Below are 23470 nucleotides of genomic sequence, written 5' to 3' on the forward strand. Positions count from 1 at the left end.
CACAAAGCAGTTTAAATTCTTCCTAACCAGGAGGCATGGTAATTCTGGACAATTACTGATATATCCCATTTGTCCATAGTCTATGGAAGTTATGTTACAATTACAGTATCTCATTCATATTTCCCAAGTCTTTTTTATGCAGGCATTCATTTCACTTTCTGATCTTGAAGAGAGGGTAAGTTTTGATTTTTAAAGACAGGGAGACCTCAACTGTATTGTTTGTTTGGCTGTGAGAAGCAGTAAGAACTAAAGACCAGTGCATTGAGATCTTTGGATTGTTGAAATTGAGAAAGCATGCTGCATGTATTCAAACACTGGGAAGCAGAATAAGGTTAAGACTCTAGATGTTGGTTTGTTCCTGGTGTGTTCTAATTTGAGGGAGATCCTTCATAAGCATTGAAAATAATCTGTTGTTAGAGAGTGTTAACATACAACTTTGGTTCATAAGGCCAGATCTGTCACTAGGAACAGAGTGCTCTCCTTTACGTGTGGAATTGACTTTGTACTGTCCAAGTGCTGGATTTTTGCATCCAAGTGATGAATATTCACTCAGACTCTTTTTAAAATCTTGTTTAATAACTAGTGAAAGTAAACATTTATGCAACATATATAACATTCTTAAGGATGTTTCGCATTTAGAGGAAAACAGTCCTTGGCAATTAAACCTGTACTAATCTTTTCACTAGTCATAATAAGAGTACTGTAAATGATACCTTCAAAACAACTTTAATCTCAAATTGTCATCTAATATTTTGGCAGGTGTTAGTCACCTGTGCTGTAAGGTGTAATTACCAGATGCATTTATGGATGGAAAAAAAGAAGTAGGAAGAAGTTCCACTGTTTTAGAATACTGATAATTTTTGCTTGCTTAATATTTCAAACTTCCACTGTTCTTTCACTCATTTGCTGAGCATCTGTGTTTCTGCCAAATGCCATCACTAAGAGGATATATACTCATCTTGTTAATTAGCATAAGGTATAATGTTAAGATACGTGAATGGTTGATTGTAGGCTGTGGTAGAAAGTCAGGTTGAGGTTTGTATTTGCTGCTTTCCTCCTTCTATAGTCTGATTAATTCTGTGGAAAATATAAAACTAGTCTCTGCGCACTGGGCTTTGTCAACTCAGAGATGGATATACTTTCCTTCACCCACCTTAGTGAGAATAGGGTATATGTACCACAGTCCAGTAACAACCCTGAGATCCCAGTAGTGGTTTCTGGTGAATATCTGTTGCCTTCATTTCCCTTAAATTGTGCATCTTACAGATTCCTGGGGACTGCTGGTTTTTTTTGGTATTTGATACACTGACACCTCGAAGTACTGTTACTATCATAATTGCAAGTAGGGACACAAGTGAAGATAAATGTTTTGTAGAATTGCAGTTGTTCTCAAAATTCATATGCATAAGAGGATGACAGTGGGTCTTTGCTAAACTTTCTCCTAGGAAGACTTCAGGCTAACAAGTTATTGAACAGAGGTGCCCAAGAGGAAGTTGCTCTTCAGAGTACATAGTAATTGAGCATGTTCCTAGGGAACATAAGGATGAACACTAATTTGCGAAAGCACCCTGGTTGCTAGAATGCGCACCTCTCATAGACACCTCACCTTGGTAAAATGCTTGCTTTTCTTTTTCCAGAAGAAAAGTTCAATGACATACCCACTTTCCCAGGCAAGAAGTAAAATAAAGTACAGATTAAAGAGCAGAACATGAAAGACATCTGAACCTGTGACTTGTAATTACTGGTTATGTGTAAATGTTGCCTCTCAAATATGTTTAGCGTTGTAAGTATAGGAGGTAATTACAGGGCTTAAAAGCTGTTTCTGAAGAGGCTCTCGGCTATCTCATCCCATGGCAGTAGATGACTAGAGATGCTAATTGGGTCTCTGGATACAGCGTAATACTTATTTAGTGGCAGAGTTCATCACTGAGCCATCTCACTTTCAGGAAATGTCTTTTATTTCTCTTCAGAATTTTAATGTTTTACTGAGGGCTTAATTTTAAACTTCGTATCAAGTGTGTAGAGTTTTTTATTGATGTGAAATGGTACGTGCATGGTAGCCGCATTATTGCCACCTTTTATAGTAGTAGGTTGTATGAATATGTTTTAGCCTGGCAAGCAGGAGCTGTAGCAACATCTTTTTTTTTTTTTTTTTTTGTGACAAATGAAAACTGTCTCTTTGAGGGTAGGTTGTCCAACAGTGTTTGACTTCTACACATCGGAGGGCTACATGTGCAGTACAAAATGGTTTGCTTTCAAGCTGTAATTTTTCTGCAGGCGTGCTTGTACTTGGTCTACGTACAGTAGGGCTTCGCTTGTGGTGGACTGAGAGGTGGTGTTAACCCTGCATATTTGTCAGAAAATGAACTGCACTCCTAAAAGGAGGAATGCTTGATAAAGTGAATAGATTTGGGGCTTGATGACCCAATTTCCTCAAACTTCTGAAACCTGAACAAGTAGCTTCACCACCTGTTGTCTGAATATCTTTCACCTATGAGATCATAGTATTTCAGGGGACTTACAAATTTTATTACTAATAACACTTGTGCATCCTCTTAGCATTTTTAACAACTGTAATGTCTGTGTGAACTCTTAATCTTTTTCCAGGCTAAGCTTCCTGATCTGCAGCCATTTCCTTCCCCAGATGGTGACACAGTGACGCAGCATGAAGAACTTGTGTGGATGCCAGGAGTCAATGATTGTGACTTACTTATGTACCTTAGGGCAGCAAGGTAATTTCAGCCAAGATAATACCAGTGTCTGTAGAATGCTGTAGTGGAAATGTGGGCTGGCATGTACATGCAGTTGGCTACGGTCACTCCTTTCTGTGCTGTTTTGGTGTAGCATGGATGTCAGCCAGATAAGCTGAAATGTTTACTTGAAGACAAGAATGCCCCGATTTGATGTTGGGCCAACACAGAATCTTTCCCTTGGCTGTGGCTTTTGAACTTCAAGTGCAAAGCCAGCAGTATGGGCTAGCATGATAGAGCATTGGTTGTGTACCATGTAACAAGGGAAGTTAAGTGCTACAAGTGGAATATCCGTGATGGCATAGGATTTCTTCATAGACTATATGTTTTTAGAATGAGCTCTGGTTAGCATTTCAGTTTCATACAGGTCTCTAGTATGCCTGGTAGATGAACCAGATGCACTGGTGGGCCTCATAATAATTCAGCTATTAGTAAATTACTTGCAGTTTACAAGAATTAGAGATGTGGGGAATCTGCAATTTAAGTTAGTTTTCTAACATAATGACACTGTGATTGCAGAAGAGGTTTGCTGTTTCTGGTGAGGCTCTGTCCTCAGGTATGGATATGGTATCTTACATAATCCTGACCAGACTTTGGTACTACTTCAGTGCAGATTTTTAATTGATGAAACCCATTCTAGATTTTAATTTTCGTTTTGAATTAATTATTCCATATGCTGAGGCGACTCAGGTTTGTGTAACAACTAGCAGTGTTTGTAGTGCCTCATTTTGTTTGTTTCCACAGTATTGCAAGGCCCTGAAATTTCCAATTTAAGGTGTAAATTTACTACTTCTGTATTGCATGATGTGTGCATCAAACAGTAGCTGAAGAATTTAAACTTTTTTTTCCTCAAACTATAAAGGAGCATGGCAGCTTTTGCAGGCATGTGCGATGGAGGGTCCACAGAAGATGGTTGTGTTGCAGCCTCCCGTGACGACACTACGCTTAATGCACTCAATACAGTAAGTATATAGAACTACTGTATGGAAGAGCGGTCTTTCCATTTATTACTGGACTACTTAAAGCAAGTAGTATATAAAATATTTAGCAGGTAAATTAGATTTTGTTAGGATCACAGTATGAGTACAGTAGTAGCTTAGGTTATCATAACTTCCTTTCAAATAACACATAGTTTCCAAAATCTAAACTGCAGACTTTGTGATAAACTTTTGGGTGCTGCCTTTGAGGTGACAGCTAGTGAATATTCTCTATGGGAAGCTGCTTGGGTCAAGTACACCAGCTGGAATTGTTAATCTCGTTTGTTGGTCCTTTCATTCAGTCCAGCTAGTTTCTAGCTGTAGGAAAAGATTATTTCCTAGAAGGGAAATGCATAATGCCGTCAGATATATAGTGTCGTGTATGGAATAATGACTGGAACTTATCCCACTCATGATCCAGTTTTCATTATCATTTATGTTTGGATGCATGTGTGTCCAGTTCTCTTGCATAAACATAGTGTGTGTAAATAAAGTGTTACCGAGTAGATACATAGATGTGCATATATATTGTGATACTCACATGGTTTCAGTGCCGCTACAGCCATTAACTCTTGTGGGGAGGGTGGGGGGCACTAATGTCCATAAATCATAATACACAATTTTTTCTTTTTTTTTTCTTTTTTTTTTTTTTTTTAAATCAATCTGAAGAAACTAGTCTGTCATTCTATGTTTTTTGGTAACATAGTGAAATCTGTAGTTGGTTGTTTCCCCAGACACCTATCTGCAGCTATTGGAGAATTGTGGTGTGGTGGTATTGACTCTGAGATGACTTTTGTGTGTCTTCATTGATTCCTTCTTGAAATACAATAAAAGGAATTATGTGTAACTGGTCATATGTTACTCCGAAAAAACACACGGACAGATCTGCTGAATCTACCAATGAATGATTTTCATTCTTCCTTTCTGTGTCACCTTTTATCCGTAAAACATATTGTGGAGGTATCAACATTTGAGCTCTGTCCTGTCATTTTCACGATTATTGGCTATGGTCTAATCACATGCACTTGTAAAAGCTGTGGAAAGGATAGGAAATACTCTTTGCTGAGTGAGTCTCTAGGTAAATCTATAACATGTTTTGGGGCAATCACAATAAAATTGTACTGACCCCCTGGGCAGCTGGTAGGACTGGAAGCTGGAAGCAACCTCAGTTGAGCAAGTTTTTTGTGAAGCTGCCACAGAAAGATGCAGTGTCCAGCTTGGGCTTTAATTTTCAAAGATCTCCTTTTTTAAAGTAGTTTTAAGCATATTCTGCCTCAGTGTTCAGCACCATGACTATATACAGTGACTAGTGTGTTCTTTGTTCACAATGATTGAGGCTCAAGTAATTTGTTTTCATTCAGTAAAAATAAAACTACTAGTGATACCAACAAAAAGCTTAGTAGGTTGTACTCCTGCAAATTGGCTAATGTTAAATATCACCTAATGGCCACAATATTATGTCTGCCTCTGCTTTTATGCTCTGATTATTTACAGTTGCATAGTTTTAAACTATTTGTTTATAAAATTCTTAAAAGCTTGTAGATGGTGTGCTACACCTCAGAAACTGAGCAGTAATCACTGCAACAGAAAAAAGATTATCTGTTTCTTTAGAGAAAGTATCTGAAGCATGTTTGATGGTTTTATTGAAGTGAGTGGAACTGACTATCAAAATAATCACATATGCTTTTTATAATTAATTTACTGTCAGTAAAGCATCTTATTACACAAAGCTTTTAAATACTTCAGAAGGTTAAAAAGAAGCTCAGTCTGTGTAAGTTACAGAACTGGTTTGTAACTGGTTAAGTCCATGATTAGGTATGTATGACTTGATAGCTACGCTACAGTTAAAATGCCCATATTCTTAAACAAGAAAAATGTTCCTTATGCAACATTACTTACCAAAACCACTCTCATTGGGGTCTTTGTTTTATTTCTGCATATATTTGATTACATATTTGAGAGACTGCATCCATTTTTGTCTTGTTTCCTGTAACAGACAGGATTAAAATAGGATTAAGATCTAAAATGTGCCCCCATAATACTTACTAAATAAACAGCAGCAGAACTTTCATTCTTATTCTGCAAAATTTTTAAAATATAGTCTACATACTTGCACATGTAACCAGCTGAAATCCAAGATCAAATTATGTCCCAAAATTAAAATCTTCCTTGTTCTCACTTTTACTTCGCAAAGTCAAGTGTTATTTCTCAGTGCTTCACAGTGAGTGCTTGACTGTGGCTGGACGCCAGGTGCCCACTGACGCTGCTCTCACACTCCCCTCCTCAACCGGTCAGGGAAGAGAGAACATAACGAAAGGCTCATGGGTCCAAATAAAGACAGGGAGATCACTCAGCTATTGCCTTCATGGGCGAGACGGATTTGACTTGGGGAAATTAGTTGCATTTATTACCATTCAAGTCAGAGTAGGATAATGGGAACGAAAATCAAAACACAAACACCTTCCCCCCACCCCTCCATTCCTCCTGGGCTTCGCTTCATTCCTCATTTCTCTACATCCTCCCCAGAAGCAGTGCAGGGGACAGGGAATGGGGTTATGGTTGGTTCGTCACATGTTGTCTCTGCTGCTCCTTCCTCACCGCATCTCCCCCTGCTCCAGCGTGGGGTCCCTCCCACGGGAGACAGTTCTCCATGAACTGCTCCAGCGAGTCCTTCTTCACAAACTGCTGCTCCAGCGTGGGTCCCTCACGGAGTCACAGGTCCTGCCAGCAAACCCGCTCCAGTGCTCCAGTGCAGGCTTTCCATGGGTCATAGCCTGCTTCAGGCATCCTCCTGCTGTGGTGTGGGGGGCTCTCCCTGGGCTGCAGGCGGGGATCTGCTCCACCACGGCCCTCCCTGGGCTGCAGGACAGCCTGCCTCACCATGGCCTTCACCACGGGCTGCTGGGGAACCTCTGCTCCGGCGCCTGGAGCATCTCCTGCCCTCCTGCCCTGCCCTGGGTGTCTGCAGGGCTGTTGCTCTCACATGTTCTCGCTCCTCTCTTGCGCTGGTGCAGATTTTTCTTCCCCCCCTATCCTAGCGGCACTGCCACAGTCGCTGATGGGCTCGGCTGTGGCCAGTGGTGGGTCCAGCCGGGAGGCAGCTGGCACAGGCTCCATCAGGCACAGGGAAGCTTCTAGCAGCTTCTCGCAGAAGCTGCCCCTGTAGCCCCCTGCTAGCAAACCCTTGCCGTGCAAACCCACTACAACTTTACAGCTGAGGTGAATGTATAAATCTTAGTCCTTTGATTCCTTTTGTAAAGATAGCCAGCTTGTTGAAAGTTTTTTATACTCTTTGATAAGGATCACAGTTAAGTGTGTATTGCACATCCACTTCAGCCTGTTTTACATTTTATTTCCTTCCTTTCTCTTGGGATGGATGCCATCTGGTTCTGGTGGCTTACCTCACTCTAGAATTTTCAAAGTTGGTCCTTACCATCCTTCTTAAAGACTCAAATCTCTATTAAGGCCAGTAATCATCAAAGAGCTTTTGGAATTGGAATTTCTTTCCCCTTGTCATCTATAATAAAAGGCTAATGCAGAAAATTCATTTAACTTCACTGTTTCACTATCTACTTCAATTACCCCCTTTAATCACTTGGGAGTCTAAGGAGCCTGTAGTTGCACTTCTAGTCTTGCTTCTGAGACTTAGATGAGTCCCAAAATACTTCATTTCTGCTCTTCTGATTCTTTCTTTTTGTATATCTAGTAGAGATTTATTTCAGATAAGCACTGCTGATTTACATACTGGATTGGGAGTTTCACACTTCTGAAATAAAAGCACGATACAAACTCCTTAATTTATCCCCTTAAGAATCTTGTTTGTGTAATATTTTGATGGCTGTTATCGTGACTTCCCCTCAATATGACATTGCAATGTATAGCAGTAAGGCTTAACCCTGTCGTGTTGTGGTAATAGTCTCATTAACTTCAGCTTTGCTGTAGTTTCTCTTTTGTAGGTCTTGTGGTGCAAGTCACCTTTTCCTTTCTAAGCTAATATTCAGCCCTGTAATGACAGAGTATAGTCCCCATTAAATAATCTGCCCGAACATGGACTGTTGTACTTCCAAGGAAATACAATCTGCAAGGTTTAACCTTAATGACTCTTGAAAGGTCCTTAGGTTTCTGCAATGTTTGGCTTATTCATGCTTCAAAAACTTACTCTGTGTGCCAGTACTGTTCATTGCAACTTTTAGAAACCGGTGAAGATGCTTTCCTTGTTAACTTTGAATTTTTCTAGAAAAGTGTTTTCTTATGAAAAATAGTTCTGTCAGGTGGGATATTTTAAGAAACTTTGACTTATTTCAGAGAGCCTACTTTTTTGACTAATTTAAAATAGTTTAGATAGGTAATTAACTTTCTGACAAAAAAGTGCCTTTTTTTCTTTCTGTTCACCACACAGCAGATTTACATCAGTTTTATCTTATAAATAATTTGTGCACTAGGTTGTGATTTTGTTTAGAAACTGTCACAGGTGACCCAGAAGATTAAAGTAAAAAAAAAATATTTGATACAGCATGTTTTCTTACTGTGGAAATCTAATAAACTTCAGAGCAGTGTTTCATATAAATTAGTCTTGACAAGCTTTGCTAGTGTTTTATTTATGTAATAACAGATGCTGTAGCCCCCAGAAGGATTTGTTGTTAATTATACCAGATAGAAATGATGATCATGAAGGGCACAATACAACATAAATATATATAGCAGCTCATTGAAATGATTATTCACTTAATGTGCCAGGTAGATTTCAACTACTGTTCCTTTGTTTGGCTATTGGGATGTGATGCCACGTTTGTCATTGTAACCCTTAGGAAGCAAATGAAGTCTTCATTTGGAGTCTGTTGCCCTCCTGATGCTTGCTGGCTGTCATACTGAGAGGTGTGGAGGAGGATCGATTAGTTCCTGAAGTCTTTTGTCATGATATTTTGAGATGGAGAGGGTTTTTTTGTTCCAGGACCATAGAACAGGTAGCTGAATGTGGCTGACTTTCTAAAATTAGCTGATTTGTGCTTTATTTAAATATTCATGAGGAAAGGTTGTTTGAAGCATTAGACCTTAAAATATTAATCGTGTAAAACAAAAACATGCATATTCAGTATATTTTTATTTTTCCAGTTTCATACCCAGGAAGCTCTTTTTATTGGTGAAATGGTAGGTGATGGAAACATTTTCTTTTTTTTATAGCTACGCATTTTCTCCTATCTTGTGATCTGGAGAAGCACATTGCTTCGAGGCAGAACTCTTCCTTGCAAGTGAAAAGGGAAATGGAAATGCTAATTTGAGTTACTCGCAAACCTTGTTTTGGGTCACTGTGGACAACATTATTGCATTCTGAGATCTAGCATGATTGATGTGAAAGTCTTATCATTAATACTTGGTAGTAATGAACTTTGCCTTTTTAGTGCGTTTGGGCTTTAAGTGTGGATAGGCATTGCTTTTTAATAATCAGAATACCACCAAAAAGCCCCTCAAAACAGTATTTACAAGATAACTGTGGAGGTCCTTAGCAAGAAAATCATGCAGGAGAGCCAGGACTTAATCAGGCAGTTGTGGGTTGTTTTGTTGGTAGGTTGTTTTTTTTTGAGTGGTGGGGGGTGGTGGTGGTGGTGTTTTGTTCTGGGTTTTGGGTGGATTTTTTTGGTTGGGTGGGTTTTTTTGTTTGTTCTAGGCTAATTGAAGTTTGGAAATCAATTGAAAAACATTAGAACTCATTCCCTTTCCAAGCTGGCTAGTTTAACTACCTTATTTTGTTAGTATTCTTTACTTGCTAGTGCAAGCATGTGACACGCTGTTTTGTTTTCTTCTGTGGAAGGAAGGAATGCCGTGTGGAAATATTTTAAATGTGTCCAATGGTAATGCCAGTATGTTTTACTTGTGAAAAATTTCTTCTGTAACACATGTAATTACTGGGTAACTTGGGCCATCTGTAATACTTAGGTGGAGCATGGGGAAAAGGAGTTCCAATTTTCAAATGAAAATAAAGACAACCCTGGCCTTCAGTTCTGTGGCAGGATCAAATTCCAGCATGGTCAGACAAGCAGGTGAAACTGTATTTTTAGTTGTTTCCTTGTTCTCCTGAGTTTCTGTAGAGACTTCAATTCTGGTATTACATTTTGCAAAACTACTCTCAGACAAAGGAAATTCAGTACTTAAATGTTCCTTCATTGCTGGACTGCGAACTTACCAGAGGTATGATGCTGGTACTTGTTACGGAGAACATCCTCCTTGTCCTTGTCATACTTTGAAGCTAACGTACAGTGTCAAAATATTTAAGCAGATTACTGGACTGTGGCTTGCAGTGAGAGACAACTCTGGTGAAGTTCTTCCCATGCAGTTCAGTATTGCCCTATGAAGAAAAGTACTAGGAAGCATTAAAGATCAGATTAACTAAGAATACCAGGAAGCTTACTGGCATCATCTTAAGAGCTGTGTTTTAAATTTATACCTTAGACTTGAGAAGGCTAATTTCAGTGGCATATGGATCATTTTTATCTTGCTCCTTAGGAATTTAAAGGAGTTTTGCCTTTCCCCTAATATCCAGAGCCATGTAAATCACTTCTCAAATAAAATTCAGAAGTGATAACTGCATTGTAAGTCTGCAATTTCTTCCAGGTTAATTTACACTAATACATTGGTAGTAGTCCCTTTTTATTGCATTCATTAGAAATACTGTAAACTCTTAATGTGCTAGAGAGCTTATAGGCAAGTCAGGTAAAGGTCAGTCATTCTGAAACCTGGTTTTGTACATGTGAAAAAGTAGCATGCAAACTTAGGAAGCAGTAAGTCTCCAGCTCCACTGTGTGGGGTGAAGTTCTGAGGCTTTTTTGAGATGCAAGATAAATATTCATATACATTTGTATCACGGTACACATATGATGATACGCAGAAGGACCTTATAGAAGCTTGCTATGTAGCTTGCCTACATAGGCACAATAGCCAAGGTTTTATTAGGATGTCTTCACATGAAAAACTGTTCTTGTTTTCACAATGTTTTCCTCAGTGTGTCTTCCTTTTATTATCCCACCCTCACATACGTTTTCTACTGAGAGAATTGTATAGGAGTATTTTGGCATGATTGTTGTAGGCTTATTAAGGGTTTGCAAAGGTATATTGTAAATACAGAGAAGTGTTTTGTGGCTTTTTAACAGTATTCTGGTTATGAAAACTTTTATGTGACCTCCGAAGTGGTGGTTTTGTGGTTTTGTTCATTTTTCAAAACAAAGCACGTACTGCTTGCGGGTTACTCTAAAGTGACATCATTTCACACATGCAGAGTGTAGGACAGCTAACGAGTAGTTGAATCAGCACAACTGAGGAGGTAGGAACTTCTCAAATGATTCTTGCAGTGGAAAGATTTGTGTTGGCTTGCCTTTAGTTAAAACTTAAAGATGTCCTCAAAGTTAACAGGCAAGGAGAATGACTTTTTCATTTTAAAAAAAACATGTTTCTGGTAGGGTGATTATCTGGTGATAATTGCAGCTGTATTGGATCCCTTGACACTCTGAGTGTGCTTTCATTCACAATACAAGAAATACAGCAAATGAAACAATCCAAGTGAGCAGTTATCGCCTGCTCTGTGCCTTAATATCATGTTCATCTTAGGCAGAAGCATATGTCTGTTTCTATATCTAGCAGATTGTGGCACACAAGCAAAAACTCTGCTTTCAACTTTATTGCTCAGAGTTGTTCACCTCAAAGAAATGAGGTGTTGTTGCCTCTGATGTATCATTAAAAGAAGGTGTGAGAGCTATTAGTGCCCTAGAATACTGTAATAGGAAGCAAGGAGTTCTTCTGTTGTTTGGAATCTCACTTTGCACTTTAGGGGTAATGTTAGAACTTCACTGAAATAAATGGTCGTTTCATCTTCAGTAGGAGAGAAGTAAGCAAAAGCTTTTGAGGGTATAAGTCAGTCATTGCATCTGGAATTTGGGTATACAGAGGCTGGAAGAACTGAATTTTAAAATGACTTAATGAAGACACGTTACAAAAATTGGAGCTGGCAAGCCCTGCAGATTAGAGCTAGCAAAAAAGTGTTTTAAGGCTACAACAGTGATTTCGGAGAACAGAAATGACTGACAAAACAGGTTTGGAAAAAAATATGCTCAGAAAATTCATCCTGCTCTGTGGTAGAAAGCTGATGCCCTAGATCTGACAATCCATTGAAAGATTGTAACATGGTGAATATTTAGCATAAACATGGTTGCTACTGCTGGCAAGTACAGTGGAGTAAATTTGGGGTAAATCTTGGTGTCGTTTCTTCCCCTGCCTTCCTCCCATGTCTTTGCATCTGTCCCCCAGAGCTCTGCTTTAATAGCAGATTTGTTTTAAGACCTTTTTTGTGCTTCATACTAATACGTAGGCCAGAGACTCACGACCTCTTTTATCCTTTATCGCTTTTGAGCTATTCCTGCTGTTCAGAGTTTCTATGGCTCTTTTCTCAGAGAATCCAGGTCAAGAAGGAATTAAATTACTATTTCATTCTCAGTTTTAAAGAAATTCTAGAATTATAATTCATTCTTCATGTTTTGATTCAAGAGAAGCTGTGAGCGTCAGTTACATAAACAGCAGACCCTAGAAAAGAAACTGGAAGCGTCACTGTGCAAGCTCAGTGTGTAAGAGCACATCTCAAGAGGTTTTGGTCATTTTGTTGTGTGTGTTGTTTTTGCTGGGGAAATCAAAGAGCTAGCAACTCTACTTATCCTCATGTGGTAAGGAAATATCACCACTTAAGCTTGCATACTACTACATGGAAGAAAGACAAAACAATCACATGTTAATATTGTATAAATGTCTCTGTGCTAATAGCGTTCTGACTTCTCATAGCACTATTACATGGGAACGTGTCATGAGTGACAAACATGACGGTGTAATATCGGTTTAAGGAAATTCACTTCTAAGTAAGATGTCACCCAGACAAATCACTCTGTGTTTTAACTTGCCCTTAGACCAGATTTTCTTGTTCATTAACTACAGACAAGGTTGAAAGCATAAAAAATTATTTAAGTATATGTTAGCATTTCTTATTACTAGTTCTCATTTTGGATGAGTCTTAATTAACAGCTACTTTCATGGTTCAGATGAGGTAGCATAGCACTTCAGGGGCCATCGCTATCTGCCTGGGCATGTTGGAAAACGAAGCCACCTCTAGTGCATGAAACAATTTTGCCACTTCGAATTTTCATTCATCCTTATCCTTGCTCTTAGGGGAAAGACTTCAGCACTCTATTTGTAAGATGAGTCGAGAAATCTTTCTAGAGAAACTGTTGAAAAGGGCATATAAAAAGGGCTAAAAATGTCTGCCGTGGTTACTTTAAAAAACTTCTGGGGAACATGTGAAAGATTTTTTTTAAGGTGTTGGTTTTTTTTTTTTAGTTCTGTTGAAAGTTTTGCAGGTGCTTGGCAAGCTCTTGCCCTGGATGCTTGTGGAGCACTGGCCATGCCTGTTGTATTGACCCACAAAGCCAGCTGGCACAGTTACCTCTCTCTATTGTTTTGTATTTTGCAACTATATGTTGAGCTGTTCGGAAGAATCGTGGCAATCCCAGCGTGTGAAAAGTGGATGTAACACAAGCATCTGGCTTTTTAATCTCCATCATTAACATCTTAGATCACTTTGTAGCAATTATTTAGAAACTTAAAATAGATTAGAACTGGAGGGACGAGATGTAAGTTGCTTTTTCCCAAGCAGTGGGGACTGATTTCTATATTTTGAAGCTGTCAGGTATCACAAATTTGGTATTTAAAAAAACCCCAGAACTAGTAGTAGTATTTTTTTTTTAAGTAGCTTACTGATTTCTGTCACCACTTTTTTTTGTTAGCTTGGCCTGCAACAGAATTTGACTGTGTCAGCAAGTGACAAATCAAGATTTCCCAGTTAACTGTGACAGCATGTTGGCAAAACAAGATTGTTGGCCAGAGTGGTTTTTTTGGATCATTTACGTTCTTGATTGGTCCAAGGTTCTCTTGTCCTTGGGCACCAGAGGGAGCTCAGCAAAGTGGTTTGGTTCTCTGAGAGTGCAGTATATTTTTTCTCTGATCCAGATTGTTCAGTGTGTTGCAGCAGGTGGGAAGGAGGTAGAATTTCAAAGAGCAGGGGGGGAACGAAATTTCTGGAATTAAAGGCTGTTTGGGGCTACTGTCTTGTTGGGAACCAGACGGGGTTGATAAGATTCAAATCTTGCTGTTTTGGAGGATGAGCATTTTAATGCTGCAAATTTGAAAATGGATTTTGCTGTTTCACCTAATGAGATATATTTGCTATAGAGCATATTCCATTTGATAGTAGGTCAAGATGTCCATAGCTATAAAGAGTTTCTGTATCAAACAGAGATTTGTCAGCTCTGCTGCTGAAAGAAGTGGCCTGAATTACATTTTGTATTTAATTAGTTGCTTGGATTAGAGTAATTACACCAAAAGGCCTAGCTGCTCAAGCCACGTGGCAGTAATTCTTGGTCTGCTTTTCATTTTCCTTGTTGTCTGTCTTGTTGTTTCCTTCTGTCTCCCCTTTATTTTCTACCCTTTTAAACATGCCACGGTTTTACAGAGAGCTACTGGGTATCTTGAACTTTGGCTCCTTCAGTGAGAGGAGCAAATCCCTCATTAGTAAGTACAATGTTCTTCAGCCTGCACAGCTTAAAATAACTGGTGCTTAAATAGGGATGTTAGGTAAATATCGACAGTGCACTACCAGGCAAATACCATCATCTTTTGCAATTCTGCTGAAGTATCTTGCTTGGCAGCAGTGAAAAATTTCTTTTGACTCATCTGTATCACTCGACTATTAAAATGCTCTTGCAATACTGGTAGTATTTACCTCATGTTCGGCAGTTCAGGCTTTATGTTTCTGTGCCCTGACAAGTAACGTGATTTGTCTGTGACCAGACATAATTTGGTGGAAGAGCCAGCACTCGAACCTGAAGAACTCCTGAATTCCAGTGCTGTCCTGTAAATGCTGGACATGACTGCATTTCTGTGTTCTGGCTGAACAATCCCTTTTGCTTTTATTGGCTTTTCTGTGTAGGTTGCAAAGTAGTTCAGTACTGCCTTCTCACTGTATAGTAGCAATTTTTCCTTCGAGAAGACAACTCTGAAATCTAAGACTGTTCTTCAGTGGACCACAATTATTTAATACTGTAGCATGAATACAGCCTTAGATGGGCTTTTCAATGGAGGTCATAATGACTGTAATTGCAAAAGGATGCCTTCCTGAAGTAGAAACTGCCAGATGCAATGCCATTCTGATCTAAAAAGGTCACAGTAAAAGGGACATTTAAATTAAGTTATAAATTACAATTGAAGAACAATATTTTGATGAGCAAGACCAGAAATGTCAGAGCTGCAAGATGTAATTCATGGGTTCATTACAGAACAGGGGTGCCTGACAGCTGAGCCATGCCAGAAGGAGAATTTATTTGCAACATCACAGACAGAAAATGTCAGCTCTGCTGAGAAGCTGTAGTAGAAACTTGAAACCTTGTGGTAATGTGCAGACTTTATGGTGATAAGGCTTGCCTGTGATCTAGCATTGTTTAATGACTGTTGTAATATAAATGAGGTTTTTGGACACATGCACATTCAGAATTTTTCTTCAATCTAAAATCTTGTCCATTGATGCAGAAGTTGTTATATTTTCTGTTTTAAAGTATAAGCACATTTGTGTTGACTGCTTTTGTTGCAGCTGTATACATACATAATGTCACAGTGGTTCAGAATTTAGATGGCCAAGTTAATGCTGAAAATGGTGTTCTCTGGATGACAGGATAGTAACCTAGTGTTTATAGCAATACCTTGAGAAGTTCAACCAGAAATTAATGAAACCATAGCTAGCCATCATTAGCTATTAGTTATGTGTTTGAGTTGTTTGCCAATGAAGTGTTTATATATGTTGAATGACCAGAAGTAATAAGAGAATGAGCCAGATGGAAACACGTAAATTTAGCTCTGGCACTTGTATTAAAATTTTTGTTTTCCCTTTTTGCTGCATTATCCTACACTCCTGGCACTTACAAAAGCTTCCCCACCCCCCTTGCTAAGGTAACATTTTTCAGGAGACTCTAAACCTGTGTCAGGTCCCTTGTTTTCACAACTGTCTTCTGTTACATGATACTTCTTCTCTTACTTCTGTGCTTATGGGTTTTGTGATTGTTATTAATATAGTTACTTGGTCAAAAGTTAATGCTTGTATTTTCTATTGCTGATTTGGGAACAGTTCTGATGGCCTGTAAACTCTTCTGGTTTTCTAACAGGCAACCAGTGTAGTTGCCTGTTAGACCAGTCCGTTCTTTCTGGGCTTGTTGGATTTTTGGGGTTTTTTATGGATTGAACTGCTTGGGCAATAGGGCTGCCAGAGAAAAAAACATGCTGTCCTTGTGGTGGCAAAATAAAGATGCCCTCCAAGTTACAAAGAGGCTTGGCATTACTGCATGTTTTGGGAGGGAGCAAATTGGGAAAAGAAACAGAAGCACTGTTCTCTTCAACACTGTCAGGTTTTCTAACTGAAAATTCTTTTAGGTTGTGGCATGCACAGAAAAGAATATTTGCAAGGTGAGCTGGCAAAACTGAGTACTTTTTTCTTTAAGATGGATCTGTTCCCAGTGCTGCAGTGCAAATAAGGAGAAAAATTACTGTGTACCCAGTAGAAAAGATAACATCTTCTTTTCATGCCTTTAAGTAGGTATTGCATATCACAGGTGTCCTGAAAACGCAGGTTCTAAAGAAGTTTAAGGTCAGTAGCGTTGTTTGAGTATTGGCATTGAGATCTGCACTGCAAGCCTACTTTTCTGCTCTTATCTCTTGACTTGGGGCTGGTGTAAGATGCACAAAGATCATTGTTTCACTTGCGCAGAAGTGCAGTCATGAGGGTTGATACTGATGTAGTCCACAGAGACAGATTTATAAGCCATTGGTCTGTTGTACATTAGGAAATTTCGCCTGGGGAGACAGATTTGAAAGCCCTGGTTTCTATGAAGTAATCTCAGTTAATGCATCTCCCTGACTTAGAGCCGTGTGAGGTGCTGTTGATGGCTCTGGTGTGTTCATGCATCTCCTTAGCAGCAGCATACAGAGATCAGGTAGCGAAGGAAGTGGGAAGGAAGTTATTTGTTGGAAGTTGAAACACTGTTTTCTATGGTTGCTCTGCATTAGCACATATAGTTACAATTATTGCACAGGGTATCTGTCACTTCCCTGTAGGTGCCATATAGAAAGCTGAAAATTAATGGGAAACCACTCTGGCTTAGTTTTCTTTCTTGTTCCCATTATATTGGCCAAGCACTTGTTTCGTTGCAGTAACACCCTGTATGCTATTTTTGTTTGAGTTGTTGGTAAGGGGGGGGGGGGGGGGGGGGGGGGGGGGAATGTTGAGGCCACCAGTTTGGGGAACATTGCTGTTTGTTCTAAAAACACATTGCAGGTAATGATCAGAGGTCTTGGCCAAACAGTGACCTTTTATTTTTAGAAGTACTTAAAAGTGTCTTTAGCAGTCCCCAAGAATATAAAAAAAATTGAATGACCCAATAACTTGGAGGTGGAAGAGCTCCTTCATCAGTTCAATATCTGTTCCTACTGATGATAGAAGATTTGAGTCAATTTGTGTGCATTGTAACCCGTAACGTACTAATTTCTTCCTGCACACAGCTGATCACTTGTTCATCCCTGTCAGTAGGAGGTATACAGTATGACTTTTGAGGCCTCATTTTCCAGAGGGCTGTGCACTTCTGCTGTTAAAGCTAACCTGTCCTCTGCATTTTTGTACCTCAGACCACCTCTTCAAGGTGTTCAATAACAATTGTTCATCAAATTGTTTTCTGGAAACCGGGTTCTTCAGCTGTTACAAAGGAGGCTTGAAATTATACAGAACTAAAATTCCATCAGCAAGTGGAATAAATTGGTTCTTATTTTTAATACCTTGAGGTTCATGTGCAGGGGCTTCACTGAAGAAAACAAAGTCATTTTGAGTGCACTTTGTGCTGCAAACAGATTGGGTTTATAGACTGCCACAATCCATTCTGTGGCATTTGTGACCAGAAAACAGAGATCTTAATAAAATAGATGGTAAGATGGCATGGCATAATGTGGTATCCAAAATCCACCGTTTCATAAAGTGCCCTGGTGTGGTATACTACAGTGCCTTGTGTGAAATGGGTATTTCTTGTTATTTGAAATTCCCTGTCCATTTATGGTACCATTTTTATTGAAAAAGTGAACCCCGCTGTGTAAAAAAGCAGTGCATTTACAGATGCACAAGCTATTTAAAACCTGAGTTGACAAAAGCCAGGAAGTGGAAGTGAAGACTGTTTTGTACCAGCTCTTACAGATGTGCTTTCTTTTCACAGCTGCATGAGTCCAGTACGGAGTGCAGTTTTTGCTTTCCATTTCCCAGCTTTTGGCAAGTTCTGCTGCAGCTCTTGAAAACTTACTGAATATCTCGGAGAAGTGCAGTGGCTCTGGAGCCATGCTGGCTTTCTTTCAGCAGGCTTGTCCCATCTGAAACCTAGATTCAACAGTGTTGCAGCTTTAAAGAGCCATAATATATATATATATATGTTTATAATGCATACACACACATATATATGCACACACATCTGTAATTTGCTGTAAAAGTCATCACAGCAATCTTAAGTTGCCATTTGACTTTCTTCCTTCTGTAAGTTGTACGGCGCTTTCAAAAGTCAGTGCACAAGCCTTTTATAGAGAGATTAATTACTGGCAGAACTGTACAGAGCTGGCTTTCAGCAGGAACTGATTTTTATTATAGTCTGACTAAAAGACTTTTCTGTAGGGCCAGTGATTTCGTTTTTCCTTTCTATCTTGATTCACATAACTGCCTTAATTTCTTAGTAGAAATCATATCTACTTAACAGAAGTAAATTTGAGTAATTTACTTGCAGTTTTTAAAAGTCTCTGAATCATGCTACTGGACACAGTATGAACGCAGGGCACTTCTTTTCAGAAGACACAGAGCAGGCTCCTGAATAGTCCTTCTGTTCTTAAAATCCTACTGTACTTTGAAAATGGGACAGGCTATAAACCTGCAGTGTGCTAAATGTTTTCTATCAAGAGTCAAGAGCCGGAGATTCTCATGGGCTCGTTGTTGAATGGATTTTTTTCTTCCAGTGTAGTAGTTCTACCTCACCCTGATTTAACAGTTTGCTTCAGATAGCTTTTGATGATATAGGTAACAAAGTTATGGTAGAAAATAAGGTGCACTGCAGGCTGTGACCAGCTGAAAAAGTAATGTCATCTTAGACATCCCTAGTTGCTTTCATCTAGTCCTGTAGCTATTTGTAGAGGTTTTGTTTCTCTTCCATATTTGTTTTCCAAGAACATGGTGATCTTTGCAGTGCAGTGAAAATAAGAGAATATTCTGGATGGGTAAACAACATACTGTGATTTACAGTCACTCCTGTATGTTAGTTTTTTCAGTTGGTTTTACTAATCTGAACAAAATATGCTGCATAAAATATAACTCCTTTTGAAAAAAACTTTGTTGGCGCTTTTTATAATTTTCCTTGGAATTTAATGTAAAAACATTTTTTAAAGTTAACAAAATATTCAGTACTTTATGGGTTCAGACATTATCTGTGAGAAGTTTAGAAAGGAAGGGAAAAATGTACTTGTTTTGATGCTGTTTCTTCCACTAGTAAAACCCCAATTATCCTTCAGGTTGTTTAAATTTCACTTCATATATCAACAGTAAAAATAATTAGACATAGAACATCTCATGTGGCCCCCTATAGTGATTTTTGTCCAATATCAGCTCACTGCTAATTCCATTGAATGATCTATTTGTCTTCTTTACTTTTTTAGCTACATGAAAGTAACTATGATGCCGGAAAAGCCCTGCAGCGCTTGGTGAAGAAACCTGTGCCAAAACTGATTGAGAAGTGTTGGACTGAAGATGAAGTGGTAGGGAAATTAATAATTCCCTTGGCCCTAGCTTCTGTCACTTCTGTCTGTCCCTCCCTCCCTCCTCCTGTCCCTCATTCGTCCTGTCCCTCTTTCCTTCCTCTCTTTTCTTTACGGCAAAGAAGGGCAGATAATTTGCTGCACAGGATAAATTTTTGTACAATTCTGAAGTTAGTGGACTCTTGTTTGATATACAGAACTTCATTAGACTGGGGAAAATACCTTTCTAATAGCAGAAAAAGAGAGAAGACGAAGAGACTGTTTCTGAGAGCATGCTGTAGGGTAAATGAACAGCTGCCAAACTGCTGGACTCTGAAGTTTCACTTTCATTTTCACCTCCATGAAAGCTGGCCACATTCATTAACTAAAGCGGGACAAGATGTGAAAGACATACAAAGTATTGTCTCTGTTTTTTTCCTAGTAGTATTGGAGGAGGCTTACAGTGTCAGCTCAGGCTGGCTAATCTGAGGTTGGATGTCAGTGTTTCTCCTAAACAGAGTTTGTCCCTTCTTCCCCCCATATGGACTATTAGAAAGCGTTTACTGACATTGTTCTTGATGGAGGAGTCTTTGACAAAAAGCAGACCAGAAGTAGGTTACCTGAACGCTGGGATTTAGTCGTGCCATCCACATCTATTTTAAAGTATGTAGAAATTGTCAGGCTCCAAAACTGTACTGAAAACGGGGCATCCATCTTCTGTGTAGCTCCCAAAGTGAATTTGCTGAATTTGGGGCATGCAGTAAATATGCAGTGGGATGTTGTGTCCTCACAGTTATGGACCTGGCGTTGCTGTGGGATCTGGGCTCATACAATTTACCATCCTTGTACAGTGTAAGTCTCGTCAGCTTGTGCAACTCGGTAGGTAGTCACACTGCTGGTTCTTCCATGTGATTGCTGTGGCAGCGTGTGCTGGTAGTTAGGCTTTCTAGGTTTGGGATTGTAGTGCTGGCAGAGAAGGAAGATGTAAATGTGTTGTTTTTTCCTTCGGACAGAGGTTGAAGTTTTTGTGTGTATGGTTTTGGATTGAAATGTTACCGTTGTTACTAGCCTACTAAAAGATAGTGCTCTGTGGGCTGATTGGTGCGGGGGAAAAAAAATTAACCTGAGAAAAGATACTTTTTCATAAAAGCTGTAGTTGACAGGATGTGCTGCTGGGAAAGCACTTCACACTGAAATGGACATGTTTTTTGTTTCTAAGTATTTTTCCAGAATTTGGGGGAGATGATACCTGTGTGACAATTAGTGAAGCAGAGGTGCTTCTTGTGGTTGGTTCTGTAGCTTGGTTGCTGCAATTGTGGGGTTTCTGCTGGCTTAATTTTGATACATATGATAAAAGCTACTGTACTTATTAAACAGTGTTGTGTAAGGTTGTAAGCTGAAATAAACAGTGAAGTTGGGAGCAAAATGGAGATTCTTAATTTGCTGATACCTTGTAAACAAACAGATTCTTAAATACTGCAATCAACACAAGTTGCATTTTCTGGCAGCATTTTGAATCCAAATGCTGCTTGTTTTTCAGCTCTTTCTTTGTCACCTTGCAGCTTAAGCTAGCACACAGGTACTTGAGTGTAAAAAAAAAAAAAAAGGGGGGGGGGGGGGGGTGAAGGGAGCAAATCTCATGCATTTTCAGTACCCAGGAGAAATGCTGAACAAGTCCACTTGGATTACCGCCTGAAAATATTTTTGCATTTTAGTGCTTATATTAATTATGCCTAACAGAATAGATTTATGTGAAGTGTAACATGTAAGAAGATAGTGCCTCTTCAGCAAGCTGACTAGGCATGCCTGGTTTTGTAAAAATGGAAAAATGTTATATTTCAATAATTGGGCTGCAGTGTGCACTAAAATAGAAAATCAGATGATTGGAAGTTAGTTATGATAAAATATTTATCATAGAACAACTTAAGACTTGATTACAGTTTTTACCTTTCACTGTTGGAAAAGCTTCTTCTCTCATGTATATAAATGAAAAATGTGATACAGTACAAGACAGCATTGCTTATGTAAAAGTGACAACAGAAAAGTTTGGTGGTGTTTCTTTTTTCTCCTTTGAATTTTTAAGCTAGTTAATTGGTAAAGAATTTGAAGTAAATAAAAATTGTGATCTTGTTAAGCTACTAATATAGTTGGCACTGATACTGTAAAATAGAACTAATAATGGGTGAAACTTTCATGGTCTCAGCATTTTTTTAATTATTCAGACAATGGCTGGAGAGACCTTTAAGCTCTACTTTCTCTGAAATTCTTTCATTTCAGAGTTATTCTGATATTCTATTATTCTTAAATCAGGATATTTAAGATATCAGGGGGTTATTCCAATGCATTATGTGTGCTTGTGCTCTCCTTATGTAAACCTTTTTGCAAGAGCTAGATTTAGGGGTAGGCCAGGCCATATAAAACCTGTATTAAAGTAGGCTTATTCTGAAATCCAACAAAGAACCTTTGTGGTAAGGAGGCTGCCTGAAGTCGTAGAGTGAAAAGGGATCATGTGCTAACACTGGCAGCAAAGTGAAGGAGAAGATGAGTAAAAAGCCTAGAACTCAGTTTTCTGGTAAGTTTTACAGTTACCCTGTCATAAAAGGGACTTTTGTTTAGGGAACCGACTATTGGAACAAATAGTTCAAGTGCTCTGCCCTGGCTTAGTGAGTTTGTATTCATACTGCTTTAACCTTTTGTTTTGTCTGCATACATTTTTTTTTTCCCCCACATATGTGGTTGAAGTGTACAGTGCCAGCACCTCTTTTTTTCCTGCATAGATTTTTTTGGTCTCATTATGTTTTTCCATCAGCTACACTATGTTGTGAATGCCACGACTGCTGCAGCTCAGGGTTTTTTGATGAGCAGCTCATGTTAGATGATAGAGAATAGAGCCTTACAAATAGAAAAAGCAAAGTTTGTTGAAAAGTGAAACATTACGTTGAAAGTACACACTCCTGAGTACAGAATAATGATCTTTGACTCCATAAATCATAGTCAGTCTCAGCTCATTTTATCATATTTGTTCTTGTTCTGTTCCATCCAATTCTCCAGAAACATTTGGCAGCCCTCCAGCCTCAGCAGAGCCAAAGATCAAACTGTGCCCTTATTTATAGACAGCTAAGCTCCACCTGCACAACTTCATAGCATGTTTGTCCCTGGCAGTTTGTAGAAAATTCTGGATTAAAGCAGCTGTACTGCACTTCTGAGCATTTCAGAGACTTGCAGGGGAAGCTGCCTAATTGTTGTTGGTTGCTTGAAACTGAGGAAGGCTTTCTGCATGATACATAGGGTGCTAAAGCTGCTTAGGGACTCCACAACAAAGTATTTTTCAGAAGACCCTGAGATGTCATACCCAAAGTTTGGCCAAAACAATTAGATATTGTTGAGTACCTTATTCAGTGTGTGTGCCCCCTCTATCTCGTGACGGCAGATGATGAGCAGGGGAAGCCCCCAGTAATGTGGCTGGCTGATGATTCAAGAGACCCACTTCTAAGGGAAGTGGAAAACCCAGCTGATATTTATGCTGGACTTAGAATTATACTATTCTTGTGGCTCAGCAAATACCTACCTACTTAGTTTTTGCTACTTGGATAAATAAGCAGATTACACAGCAGGTACAAAGCTTCAGTCAGTTGATACCCTTAACCGAGCACGGTTCTGTGGCATGCAACCGATTAGAATGGTGTAGATCATAGCTTTTGGGGTCTCAGTGTTTCCATTCCTGCCTTTCTAATGTTATAGTAATATTCTGCTCCTTGCCATGCCTCTGGACCCCCCCAAAAAAGTCACCCTCCCCTTTTGTTTCTTAAGTTTATTTTCTGTCAGATTTTTAAGGCGGGAATCAGAAGAGTTCTGTTTCAG

At 39.1% G+C, this 23470-nt stretch overlaps 1 protein-coding gene across 1 annotated transcript in view; it reads left to right on the top strand.

Annotated features, from left to right (window-relative positions):
- Window positions 1-23470, top strand: part of RERE (arginine-glutamic acid dipeptide repeats) — a 326197-nt gene that overhangs the window by 166641 nt on the left and 136086 nt on the right. Inside the window, exons 8-10 of the mRNA XM_080377911.1 lie at window positions 2608-2732; window positions 3613-3712; window positions 19532-19630. Coding sequence (XP_080234037.1) covers window positions 2608-2732; window positions 3613-3712; window positions 19532-19630 — 324 coding nt within the window. The remainder of the gene's footprint in view (window positions 1-2607; window positions 2733-3612; window positions 3713-19531; window positions 19631-23470) is intronic.

The sequence above is a fragment of the Falco punctatus genome (assembly GCF_963210335.1).
Source record: "Falco punctatus genome assembly, chromosome: 3".
NCBI lineage: Eukaryota > Metazoa > Chordata > Aves > Falconiformes > Falconidae > Falco > Falco punctatus.